This window comes from Colobus angolensis, unplaced genomic scaffold (genome assembly GCF_000951035.1).
Source record: "Colobus angolensis palliatus isolate OR3802 unplaced genomic scaffold, Cang.pa_1.0 Scaffold230, whole genome shotgun sequence".
In the NCBI taxonomy this organism is placed as follows: Eukaryota; Metazoa; Chordata; class Mammalia; order Primates; family Cercopithecidae; genus Colobus; species Colobus angolensis.
Window position 1 is genome coordinate 4,896,259 of NW_012115489.1, and position 12,027 is coordinate 4,908,285.

A 12,027-nucleotide genomic window follows, 5' to 3' on the forward strand; every position below is an offset into this window, starting at 1 on the left:
AGTAACACTGTATGAATTTTAAGGCTGGGTTACAAAAGGCCATGCTAATTCTGCTGGTTTATCAAAAGATATTTGCTCTGAAAGTCTTTCACCACTGTGTAGGGAGCCACCTACAAGCAGGGGGGTGGAGAGAGAGACAGGTTCCCATGAGCTGGGGGGTGGAAAGAGAGACAGGTTCCTACGAGCAGGGGGGTGGAGAGAGAGACAGGTTCCTACGAGCAGGGGGGTGGAGAGAGAGACAGGTTCCTACGAGCAGGGGGGTGGAGAGAGAGACAGGTTCCTAAGGATACCCAGGTGTTCAGCTGCCCAGCTGACTGAGTCTTCCCAGCCCAGGTGACAGACATGTGAGTGAATAAGCCATCAAGATGACCCCAGCCCCAGCCACCATCTGACTACACCTATGTGGGAGATCCATGAGAACCACTCAACTGAGCCCAGGCAACCCCTGGATTTATGAGCAAAGGAAATAATTGCTATTCTTTTGAGATACTATTTTGGAACGGGTTGTTACACAGAAAAAAAAAAAAAAAAAAAGAGAGAGTAGAAGGTGACAGTCCATTAAGGTCCGAATGAATTTAGAGAGGAAGCTCTGTGAGGGTCTGGATAAAGTTTTCCAAGCTAAGGGAAAAATAAGTGCAAGGCACTGATGTGGCATGTTGGAGGCACAGCAAGCATGGTGTTAGAGTAGAGTGAGCAAAAAAGAGAGTGCAAATGCCCCGGAGGAACAGGGAAGGGTGCAGCTTTACCTTGCAGGCCATGGACAGGCGTTTGAACTTGAGTCTGAGCTTGCTGGGAATACTTAGAGGAGTTGGAAAGCAGAAATAACACTCAGGTTTGTGTTTTCCAATGATTTGCGCGGTTGCTGGATGGAGAATTGACTACCGGGGAGTGGGCAAAAATGGAGGCAGGCAAGAAATAATAGTGATTTGGGCTGGAGTGAGTGGTGCCCATGGAGATAGTAAAAAGCAATCAAGTTTAGGATATGTTTAAATATAGTACCAACAGGACTCACTGTTAAGTTGCAAGTGAGAATGACGCACATAGAGGTGTCAGGTATGAGTCCCAGGTTTTAATCTGAGTAATTTGATAAATGGTAGTGCAGGGTGGGTACAGACGAGTAGAGAAATCAACAAATATTCTCCAGACATGTTATGTTTGGGATGCCTATTAGATTTTTCAAGAAGAGATGTTGACTATGCAATTCGTCACTGGGCTCAGGGAAGCAATTGCACTTGAGATACATATGTGGGGGTTGTCAGAGTCTGAGTGGTATTTCACCATAGGTATAGATGTGGGGATGTCAGCGTATAAGTGGTGTTTTACCATAGATATAGATGTGATGTTGTCAGAATATAAGAGGGTATTTCATACCATGAGGCTGGAAGCAAGGGAGTGGGTCTAGAGTAATGTGGAGAAATGCGCCAACTTTTTTTTTTAAGTTACAACATGTTTGTATGCCATTGAGAATGATTCAGTAAAAGGGAGGTATTGATGCTGCAGGAGAAAAGTGGAAGAATTATAGGATCAAAGTCCTCGATTGGGCTACAGCAGAGGAATCCATTATGCAAGTAGACTGGGGAAGCTTCACAGGAGCATCACAGACCTCACTTGGCTGAGGTGCAACAAGGGCACTTGACTGAGTTGCAATTGCCATTTCCTTGTTAGCATTCCTCATTATATTGTAAGCCCAGTGAGGGCAGGGATCCTCCGTAATGTGTTCAACATTATACTACAGTTCCTGACGCAATGTCTGGCTCATCTGACAAAGTTGATAACTGTTTGTTGTGTTAAGTGGACAAGTAAACAAATTATCCTATTTGGCCAAATGTAGTTCATAAATAAACATTTGTTCACTTGCATGGAATAAATATAAAAATGAAAAACTTAGGAGAATATAACCAAAGTAGGAGGAAAAAGTGACATTTTAAATATCTTCAGTTTGTTAGATATCCAAAACTTTTCTATTGATGAATGTTTGGATATTTTCCAGATTGTTGAGATAAATTGAATTAAAATAAATTAAATAATAATTGCTAACATTTGTGAGCGCTTATATGTGTCAGGAATTCTTCCCTTAAGCCTTTATATTATCATCTCACTTAATTCTTATATCATCCCTTAAATATCTACTGCTATTATTATTATTACACTTTAAAGATGAGGACCTGAGCCACAGAGATGCTAAGGAATTGCCCTCAGATTAGACAGCAGCTACTTGGTGGCAGAGTAGGAATTGAAACCCAGACAACTTCTCTCCAGAGCCCAGGTAACTAGTCACTTTCAGGCCTTCTAATCCCCAGTCTACTACGCCTTAGCTATTTAAAAAGTGAAGAATAAATTAAATATGAAAATAACTCCACTAAAACATACCACGTAAAGTTAAAGGATGAATGACAAACAGGGAAAAATATTTGTAATTCATATCAGAGACAAGACTAATTTGTGATTTGATCATAGAAATATGTAAGAAAAAGACAGGAGACTCAATAGAACAGTGGACAAAGGAAATGAACAGTTCGCAAAGAAAAACATACATATGGCCTTTAAGTGTATGAAAAAATGTGCAACCTGACTCAATAAGAGAAAGGCAAATTAAAATCATGCCGAAATAACTTTTTTTTTTTAAACCTATGAGGTTGACAAATATCAAAAGGTTGGTCTACAGTTGCTGTGGCAAGGCTGTGAGAAATAAGTACTCTCTTACCCTGCTGGTGAAAATGCAAAATATTTGTATAATAGGGCAATTTTAGCACTGTCACAAAGTGATTAGCTTTTGACTCAGATCACTCTGGGAATTAATCCTCAGGTACACCTAACCACTTATAGAATGATACATAAGCAAGGATATTCATTGCAAAATTATTTCTAGTGCAAAAGATCGGAAACACCCAAATGTTCATCAGTAAGAATTAATCAGCTATGAGAATGAGGAAGCTCCCTCATACTGACTCAGGAAGTTATCCAGGATATTCCATTAAAAAAAAAAAAAAAAGGGAAAGTAAAAGATAGTATATATAATATGATTATCATTTGTGAAAGACTGGGAGAGAATAAGATTACATATGAGTCTATGGTTTAAATCTACAAAAGAACTACTGGAAGGATACTCAGAAACTCATATATGTGACAACCTGTAGAGGTAGGATCAGGTGGGAGTGAAGAAGTGTTTTTAAAACACTTTATACATACTTTAATATACTTTACATATAATAACGCAAACCTCACAGAAAGTCATGAGTGGGGAAAGTAAGATATTCAATGTGTACCTTGTTTTATTTTTGATCTTTGAACCATGTGCATATTTTGTTATTTACAAATTAGAGAGAAAAAGTACTGACAGGTACACTCACAGAGCACTTCCTGTTTACCTGGCACTGTGTAAGCATGTTGTTTTTGTTATCTCACGTATTCCTCACAGCGGGACACATTATTTTTCCCACTTAGCAGGTGAGGGACAGGTTTAGAGAAGTTAAAGAATTTACTTAAGGCGCAGAGCCAGTAAATTGTGGTGCCTGGGATCAAATCCAGGCTGCCTGGCTCCAGAAGCAGTGCTCTGAGCTACTAATCTACTCTCAGGGTAGATTTTAACATTGATGGTCTACCTTGAGAAACATAAGAGATGATGTCCCCCTCATGGCCAGTTCCCATGGGCACATTAATCTTGGTTTAAAAAAAAAAAAGACGAAGAAAAAAGAAAAGAAAAGAAAAAAACAGTAGCTAGAAATCCCTGACAGTTCTCCAGTAATAATAGGTCACTGTAGCTGTGGCGTAAGATGTCTTCAGCCATGGGAGAGCCCTGAAGGCTAGCTGTAATTCCAACCCTTCCTTCCTAAACAAGAAAGATACCAAAGTGAAAGCACAGCAAAGTTATGATTTTTTTAAATACCTGACATTTATTAAGTTCTTACCATGCACCAGGCACAGATGTCGTAAGTACATTACATGTATACCTATTTAATGTTTACAACAAAAACCTTATTAGATAGATGTTATCATTACCACTGTGACGAGTTGAATTGTGCCTTTCCGCCATCCCTGAAAGATATGTTGAAGTCCTAAACCCCAGATAATTATCTGGTCTTAAGTATCAAATAAGATTGAGACCTTATTTGGAAATAGGGTCTTTGCAGAGGTAATGACGTTAAAATGACATCGTTAGGGTGGGTCCTAATCCAATCTGACTGGTGTCCTTTTAAAAAGGGGACATTGTTATAAAGACACACACAATGGGAGGATGATGTGAAGATGGCCTTGTGATGATAGAGACAGAGACTGAAATGAGAGACCTGAAACCAAAAAACAAAATACAAGGGAGTGCTGGCCACCACCAGAAACTAGGAGGGACCCTTCCCAGAGTATCCGAGGGAGCACGGCCCTGCCAACACCTTGATTTCAGACTTCTAGCCTCCAGAACTGTGAGACAATACATTTCTTTTGTTTGAAGCCATCCAGCTTGTGGTGCTTTGTTACAGTAGTCCCAGGACATAAATAAAACCACATCTTACAGACGAGGGAACCCAGGTACAGAGAGGCCAAGCAACCCGCCCAAACTGACACTGTTGGTAAGTAATGGGGCCTCAACCTGAGCCTGGGAAGTCTAGCTTCAGAGGAATGCTTTATTCTGAGGGTTAAATTTATATTTTTAAAAGTTATTTTGCAATTTTCAGTTAGCTATTATTCAAACAAATCATCTCACTTCATGACTGAGGGCTCTGAACACTCTGTTTTGACTTCAACCCCCATCAAAGGGCAAAGCACAGAGCGTTCAGAGCAGGGCAACCCGGGCAAACTCAAGAGGGCATAGCAATGGGAGCCCACGAAGCCAAACCAAACTCAGCCGTGCAGCTGCTGGAGCTGGGGTCCAGCTAAGGGGGCTTTCCGGTTCTCCCTGAAACAGCTGAGTGTGGCCAGGACCCAGGGGGTACGCACTTCAAAGCAATAGAAGCTTCCCCACAGCCTCTCATTTTTGATCAGCAGGAGCTGCAATCTAGGAATGTGGGTTGTTTGAATTATTATTATTATTATTATTTTTTAGCTTAAGACAGGGTCAGGTGAAGTTCAAGAGAGCTAAAGCAACTTGGAGGAACTGCCTTTCCACATTCCTTTTGTGCCCAGATGCCCACTAAACAAAAATATGTCCTGAATGGTACAATGCTTTACAGATAATATGGAAAGAGGAGGGATGAAGGAAAGGTCTGGTCGAGCACTGGATGCAGGGCCCATGTTTCTCTGTCTAGCACCTCTGGGTGCCCCCTCCTGAAAGATGCCGCCCTGTGAAAAACCCACTTGATGAGTGGAGCCCAGGCTGAATGGTGGCCTCCAACTGCAGCCAAGAGGCAAGCGAAGATGTACTGGAGACAGACATCAAAGTTCAAAACAGCATTTGGGTAAGCCAAGAGTCAAATGACCAACGGGGAATTGGAAGCAGATTATGGTTATGTCTGAGCAGAGGAACAGGGCCTGGGCAGACATTTCCCCCCAGCCATACTGCTGAAGTGAGGAGTATTTCAGTACTTTCACCAGGACAGATCATCCTGTATTGAATTACACAGTTCGATGTCTACTCCGATGACTCCAGGTTGGAAGGAAGGATGCCTCATGTGACCCTAACCTCCACCATTTCTCGCTACAGTGTAGGTGTTCAATAAACACTTATTATCTGGGTGATCTGTTTCCTAGGTGACTTGCCATAGGCTTTGCATTCCCGATTAGGATCAGAGAAAAAAGAGAAAAAGTGTCTTTGGTCAAAGCCTGAGTGACAGGTCTGCATCACCGCAATTCTGGAATGGAAGAAATACTACCTAAATCCCAAATGGCCCTAAACAAAATGCATGCCTCTGAACACAACTCAGGATGTCAAGGAAAAGAAACAAAATAGTTAACCTTTGCCTAACGTGGAGGCAAAAGGGTGATGTATCCAAATGTTAAAGGGGTCAGACATTGAGGCAGAGTGAGGGAAAGATTAATTTCCTTAATTTTAAACTTCTTAGACATCAGGCACTAATAAACCCAGGTTTACCGCACACTGGTGAAAACAAGCTTTATTTTATAATTCCAAATATTTAAAGAATACCTCAATCTTAACATTTGAGTGTCTTGTTGAAAATAAATACCCAGAAACAGCAGCAGATTTCCATAGAAAACTTGCAAAGATGCACCCTATGTATTTTCTTATCTTTTTTCAAAGTTTAAATGCTAGGGCTCTGTATATCGCAATGTGGATTAACACTGTTATGTTCTTTGCTGCTAAAAAGACCTTGAAATGCTGATCCTACAAGAAACTTCCAGAGGCGAGCAGAAAAGTAACTGACTCACCTGGGCGTGTACTCTGCTGTGAGGACGCTTATTTCTAAAATGCAGATTGCAGCTGCAAAGCTCCAGCAGGCTGACATGCTGTTCTTGCTGGGTGGCTACGAGTGGGGTGGCAGAGCAGGTCGGGTAAGGCATTTATTTGCAAAGGGCCAGAGGACAGGGAACAAGTATTGTTTGTCTGCATTCAGGGTTTTTGTCAATTTGGGTGGCCTGGGTACTGAAGTCCAACCAAAGGAGAATCATTTTTGTAATTCTTGGCCTCCTGCTTTCTCATATTGACAAGTAGATGTAGGGCAATGGGCCTGTGAATGCTGAAGTCCCTAAGATGGGGAGCAGTGCTGTGTGAAACGGAAACAAAGGCCGGATCACCTGATGTCAGGAGTTTGAGACCAGCCTGGCAAACATGGTGAAACCCCATCTGTACTAAAAATACAAAAAATTAGCCAGGCATGGTGGTGGGCTCCTGTAATCCCAGCTACTTTGGAGGCTGAGGCAGAAGGATCGCTTGAATCTGGGAGGCAGAGGTTGTGGTGAGCCAAGGTGGGGCCACTGAACTCCAGCCTGGGCAACAAGAGCAAAATTCTGGCAAAAACAAAACAAAACAAAACAAAATCCAGAAACAAAAATGAAGAACCCCCAGCAGTTCTTATTTTGCAAGACTCGAGGGGTTGGGTGGAAGATGAAGGAGTATGCAATTTTGGGGAAAAAAAAGCCTGTGGATGCTTCTCATGGAGGCATAAAGTCAAAGTTAATAAAGAACTGCACTTAATGGAAAGGATGGCACAGACATAGATGCTTCTTTTTTTTTTTTTTTTTTTAATCTGCAAATGGGCTATGTGGGTTATTTCCATGTGAGCAAATGCATTTACAATCCTGGCTTTCCTTCTAGGCAGAGTGGAACATTTTGAAGAATGAGATGTAAACTCCCGAAGGCATTAAGGGCATCCACCAGAAAGACTGGTCTCCTTATCTCAGCATCACACATGTCAACAAGATAGAATCTGAGATAGAAAACTTGTTCCTGCCCATGAAAAAGAATTTCCCCCTCACATTTCACGCTTCCCAGCACTTGTGGGAAGAGCAGTGCATTTTTGGGAACATCAGAGAATGTGAACATCACAACTGCTCTTAAAGCATTGACTGCAAAAATAGAATGACCTGGGGACTCTTGAGAACAGTAGTGACGGCTGCCCGCTGTCCGCTCAGCTCTAAGTTAATTGACTTGTGATGACACCCTGCATCCATGCTTTCAAAATCATGCTTTTGTGGTTCATTCTAACGTGTAGCCAGAGTTGAGATTGAGGATGACTACCTTGAGAAGAAGGACATCAGATATCTCTGGATGTAGTTCTTAAAGGGACTTCATCAGTATTGTTATTACCTATAGGTAAATTTCAAACATTAGCACATATAAAGACCTGCAAAACAAGGGGTGGGGTTGAGGGAAGACAGAATATACAGCTATTTTGTCCAGTACTGCCTTACCTTTTCCACTGATGTTCCTGCCTGATGTAAAAGGTATCTACTTTCACCCACTTTCTTGGCCCCTCTCCTTTTTATGCAGAGAATTTGAGGCCTTTAATGGGACTGATCTCACCTCTTCCTGAGCTTGCTGTGGAGTGTAGGCCATGCAGAACTGCCAAGTAACAAGATGATTCGAATGGGTGCCACAACTCTTGTAACTATGTCACGGGATGAGTCCATGCCTGAAAGACACTTCCTGTGAGTCTTGGCTAATAACAGGTGGGCTACATTTGGAAACAGTACAAATCTGTCAAATAGCTGTAGCAGGGCAGATGCAGTGGTGCACCCCTATAATCCCAGCACTTTGGGAGGCAGACACGGGTGGATCACTTGAGGCCCGGAGTTTGAGACCAGCCTGGTCAACATGGTGAAACTTCATCTCTACTGAAAATACAAAAATTATCTGGTTGGGGTGGTGTGCTCCTGTAATCCCAGCTACTTGGGAGGCTGAAACATGAAAATTGCTTGATCCTGGGAGTCAAAGGTTGCAGTGAGCCAAGATGGCACCGCTGCACTCCAGCCTGGACAACAGAGTGAGACTCAGTCTCAAAAAAAGAAAAATGCCGTAGCAATGTTGAGGGCTCTTAAGAGGCCTCTCTGGACCCTATCAAGATAATTACGGAAATAAAGACAGAAAAGCAGTCAGAATGGGATGCTTTATACTAACCAGATTTGATGCTAATTGATTAGAAATTGTGATGATTAGACTTGATAAGTTGATGTTAACTGAAGATTGACAAATCACCTGTCTCTTTGGAGACTAAATCAATGGAAGGGAGATGAGGGAGAGAGGGAATATTTTTGGCTGACTAGTTTGAATAGGGGGCTTTTCTGAATTGCTCAGTTGTATTTATTTTATCACCGTAGTTCAGGTTAAGTGTAATGTAGAAAAATAATGAGAGCAATAAAGTATACTAATAGCATATTAATTATATATTATATAGTGGCAATATATAATGTATTAGTCCATTTTCACGCTGCTACAAAGATACTACCTGACTGGCACGGTGGCTCACGCCTATAATCCCAGCACTTCGGGAGACCCAGGTGGGCAGATCACCTGAGGTCGGGTGTTCGAGACCAGCCTGGCCAACATGGTGAAACCCTGTCTCTACCAAAAATACAAAAAAATTAGCCAGGCATGGTGGTGGGTGACTGTAATCCCAGCTGCTTGGGAGACTGAGGCAAGAGAATTGCTTGAACCCAGAGTCGGAGGTTGCAGTGAGCCAAGACTGCACCACTGTACTCCAGACTTGGTGACAGAGTAGGACTCTGTCTCAAAAAAAAAAAAAAAAAGATACCACCCGAGACTGGGTAATTTACACACAAAAGTGGTTGAATTGACTCACAGTTCTGCATGCTAGGGATGCCTCAGGAAACTTGCAGCCATGGTGGAAGGTGCAAGGAAAGCAAGGCACATGGTAAATGGCATTAGGAGAGAGCAAGAGTGAGGAAGTGCCACACTTTAAAACCATTAGCTGGCTGGGCATGGTGGCTCATGCCTGTAATCCCAGTGCTTTGGGAGGCTGATGTGGGTGAATCACCTGAGGTTAGGAGTTCAAGACCAGCCTGGCCAACGTGGTGAAACCCTGTCTCTACTAAAAATACAAAAATTAGCTGGGCGTGGTGGCAGGCGCCTGTAATCTCAGTTACTTGGGAGGCTGAGGCAGGAGAATTGCTTGAACCCAGGAGGCAGAGGTTGCAGTAAGCCGAGATTGCGCTGTCACACTCCAGCTTGGGGAACAAGAGCGAGATTTTGTCTCAAAAACAAACCATTAGCTCTCATGAGAATTCACTCACTATCATAAAAACAGCACAGGGGAAACTGTCCCCTTGATCCAATCACCTCCCACCAGGTCCCTTCCTCAACATGTGGGGATTACAATTTGAGATGGGATTTGAGTGAGGACACAGAGCCAAATGATATTCTATATTACATATTATAAATTATAAATTATAATATATAGTATGTAATAATATATTACATACTATAATGTATACTTATAATATATAATCTATATATTATATAAATATATAAAATATATGAATATGCTTTACATTCTTATAATGCTTTTAACTCTTTCTTGTCCTTAACATTTATCATGTGTCTGACATGATTTGAAATGAGGCTTACGTTTCTGTGTGTATATCACAGAAATAAAGCATCATCATGCGTTAGACTAGAGTAGTGAACATAATAACATTTTCATTTGTGTAACACTTAAAGGCTTCCAAATTACAAAATAAATGTTTATTGAACTTCTAATATGTGTCAGGCCACACACATATATATATATATATATATGCAATTTCATTTAGTCCTCAAAATAACCTGTTTTACAGCTGAGGAAATGGAGACACACTGAGATTACATCATTTGTCCAGCATCAGCCAGGGATGAGTAACTGCAAATTTGTACTTGCTATATCTGGCTCCACCTCTCAGGCTTTTCCTACCTTGCTATCACTACTATTGTTATTATTTTAACTATGTCATGTTGCTTATAGGGTACTTTACTATAAAATTTCTTACTGAGTCCTGTCAACTCCATAGAAGGTAAGCTTTTATTCTAGTCTCACAGATGAGGCTCAGAGAAATACCTGCAAGGCTACACACACAGAAGAGGCAGGGGTGAGATTTGAACAAACCGTGTCTTTAAACTCTGATTCCAGGGTTTTCCACTCTGCCGAGGGTTTTCACCAATCAGTTGCCGTCTGTTTCCTTCTTAGTTTCAATTTTCTTGGGAACTTTGTGATAGTGAACTAAGTTTTTTGCTTAATAATACTTTTCCCAGTTTTTAAGGCAGACACAGGCATATGTACATTAAAACTCTGACCTGCAGGCAGAAACACTTAATTTTTACTGATTTGATATAAATGTGTTGAGGGTCATTTCCACTTGGCTCTTTTATAGTGATGGAAGCTGTTTCTTGAAAGTCGTTTAGCAATAAGTAAAGGGATCTTTGTGTACAGGGATCTCCTTAGGAATGCCTGCCCCATTCCATAGCTGTTTCTTTCCGACTGTCGAAAGATCCACAGGTTTCGCAATACCACAGTGAAATTTTAGGGCTTCCACTTACAACGTGTGTAGTCAGTGGAGATAACTAGACTCATTGAATAGAGAGAACTTGGAGATCACCGTCAATTGCAGGTTTTAGGTGTGTCTTATTTGCTGTTATGCCCCTCACGTCTAGCATTGCGTCTAGCACATTTATGAATTACAAGCACTAACAGATGAATGAATGAATGCGGATTGGGAAATTGACATCCTTGTCCTTAAGGTCGAATGGTTAGGGCAGGGGAAGCATCAGAGCCCAGCTCTCTTCCTTGCTGGTCCTGTGCCATTTTCCTTCTAGCACTTTCAGATGAGCTCTTTTATAATGAAGGAGGAAAGAACAAATTTCTCTACTGAGTGGTTCTGGAGCTGTTTGTGAAGTTCAGTCGAGGTGATGGAAGTCTGGCTGTCCCTTTACAGTAATAAGGATTCCTGTGGCTTAGATCTGTTTACCATCACATGCAACTATGTAGGGCACACTTGATTACATTATAGCATTTCATTTTAAAGGAAGACTCAGCACAATCCTCTTCTCTTTTGAGGTTCTCAGTGTCTGTCTATGCCATGTCCTACCCTTTTGTTCACCAATACTCTTGACTATTTGTATGACTCCCTCCCCACTCAGACTCCAGCCTCTTCTCCAGTCATTTCAGTATTTTCATGGGTGCCTCTCTGCCCTCCTCTTTTCTGATTTTGCCAACTCTATCAATATTTATCTTAATTCCATTCAGCCCTCTGCTATACCCCATTTCTATGGTGATCAATTAGTCTAAGTAGGTACAAGTGGAGGCAGCATCAGACTCACCCCAGAAGCATCCTCCACTCAATTCCAGCCCAGTCAGGTTACCCTGTAACTTTGAGAGCGGCAATGCTTCTGCTTTCTTATAAGTAAGATAAAATAATGATTGAAATCAACCACGTGAATAAAGAGTTGAGAGAAAACTCCACGACCAATATCACGAGGAAAACTTAGTCATAAAGAATTTCAGAGTTGGGCTTTTTTTTTTCCTTCCATTTTTAACAACCTCATCTTTCATCTCTGCAGAAGGCCAGTTTCTTTGCCACTGAGCAGCCCACACCATGGTCTTGCTGGAGACAAGCACTTGTATGATTTCAGTACGTGGTAGAGGTTTAGTA

The 12,027-nt window shown here is 41.6% G+C and overlaps 1 protein-coding gene across 1 annotated transcript in view; it reads right to left on the reverse strand.

Moving 5' to 3' along the window:
- Positions 1-6,488, reverse strand: part of C9 (complement component 9) — a 91,247-nt gene extending 84,759 nt beyond the window's left edge. Inside the window, exon 1 of the mRNA XM_011944402.1 lies at positions 6,316-6,488. Within this exon, the coding sequence (XP_011799792.1) occupies positions 6,316-6,392 (77 nt within the window). The 5' untranslated portion in view covers positions 6,393-6,488. The remainder of the gene's footprint in view (positions 1-6,315) is intronic.
- Positions 6,489-12,027: the final 5,539 nt, after the last annotated feature.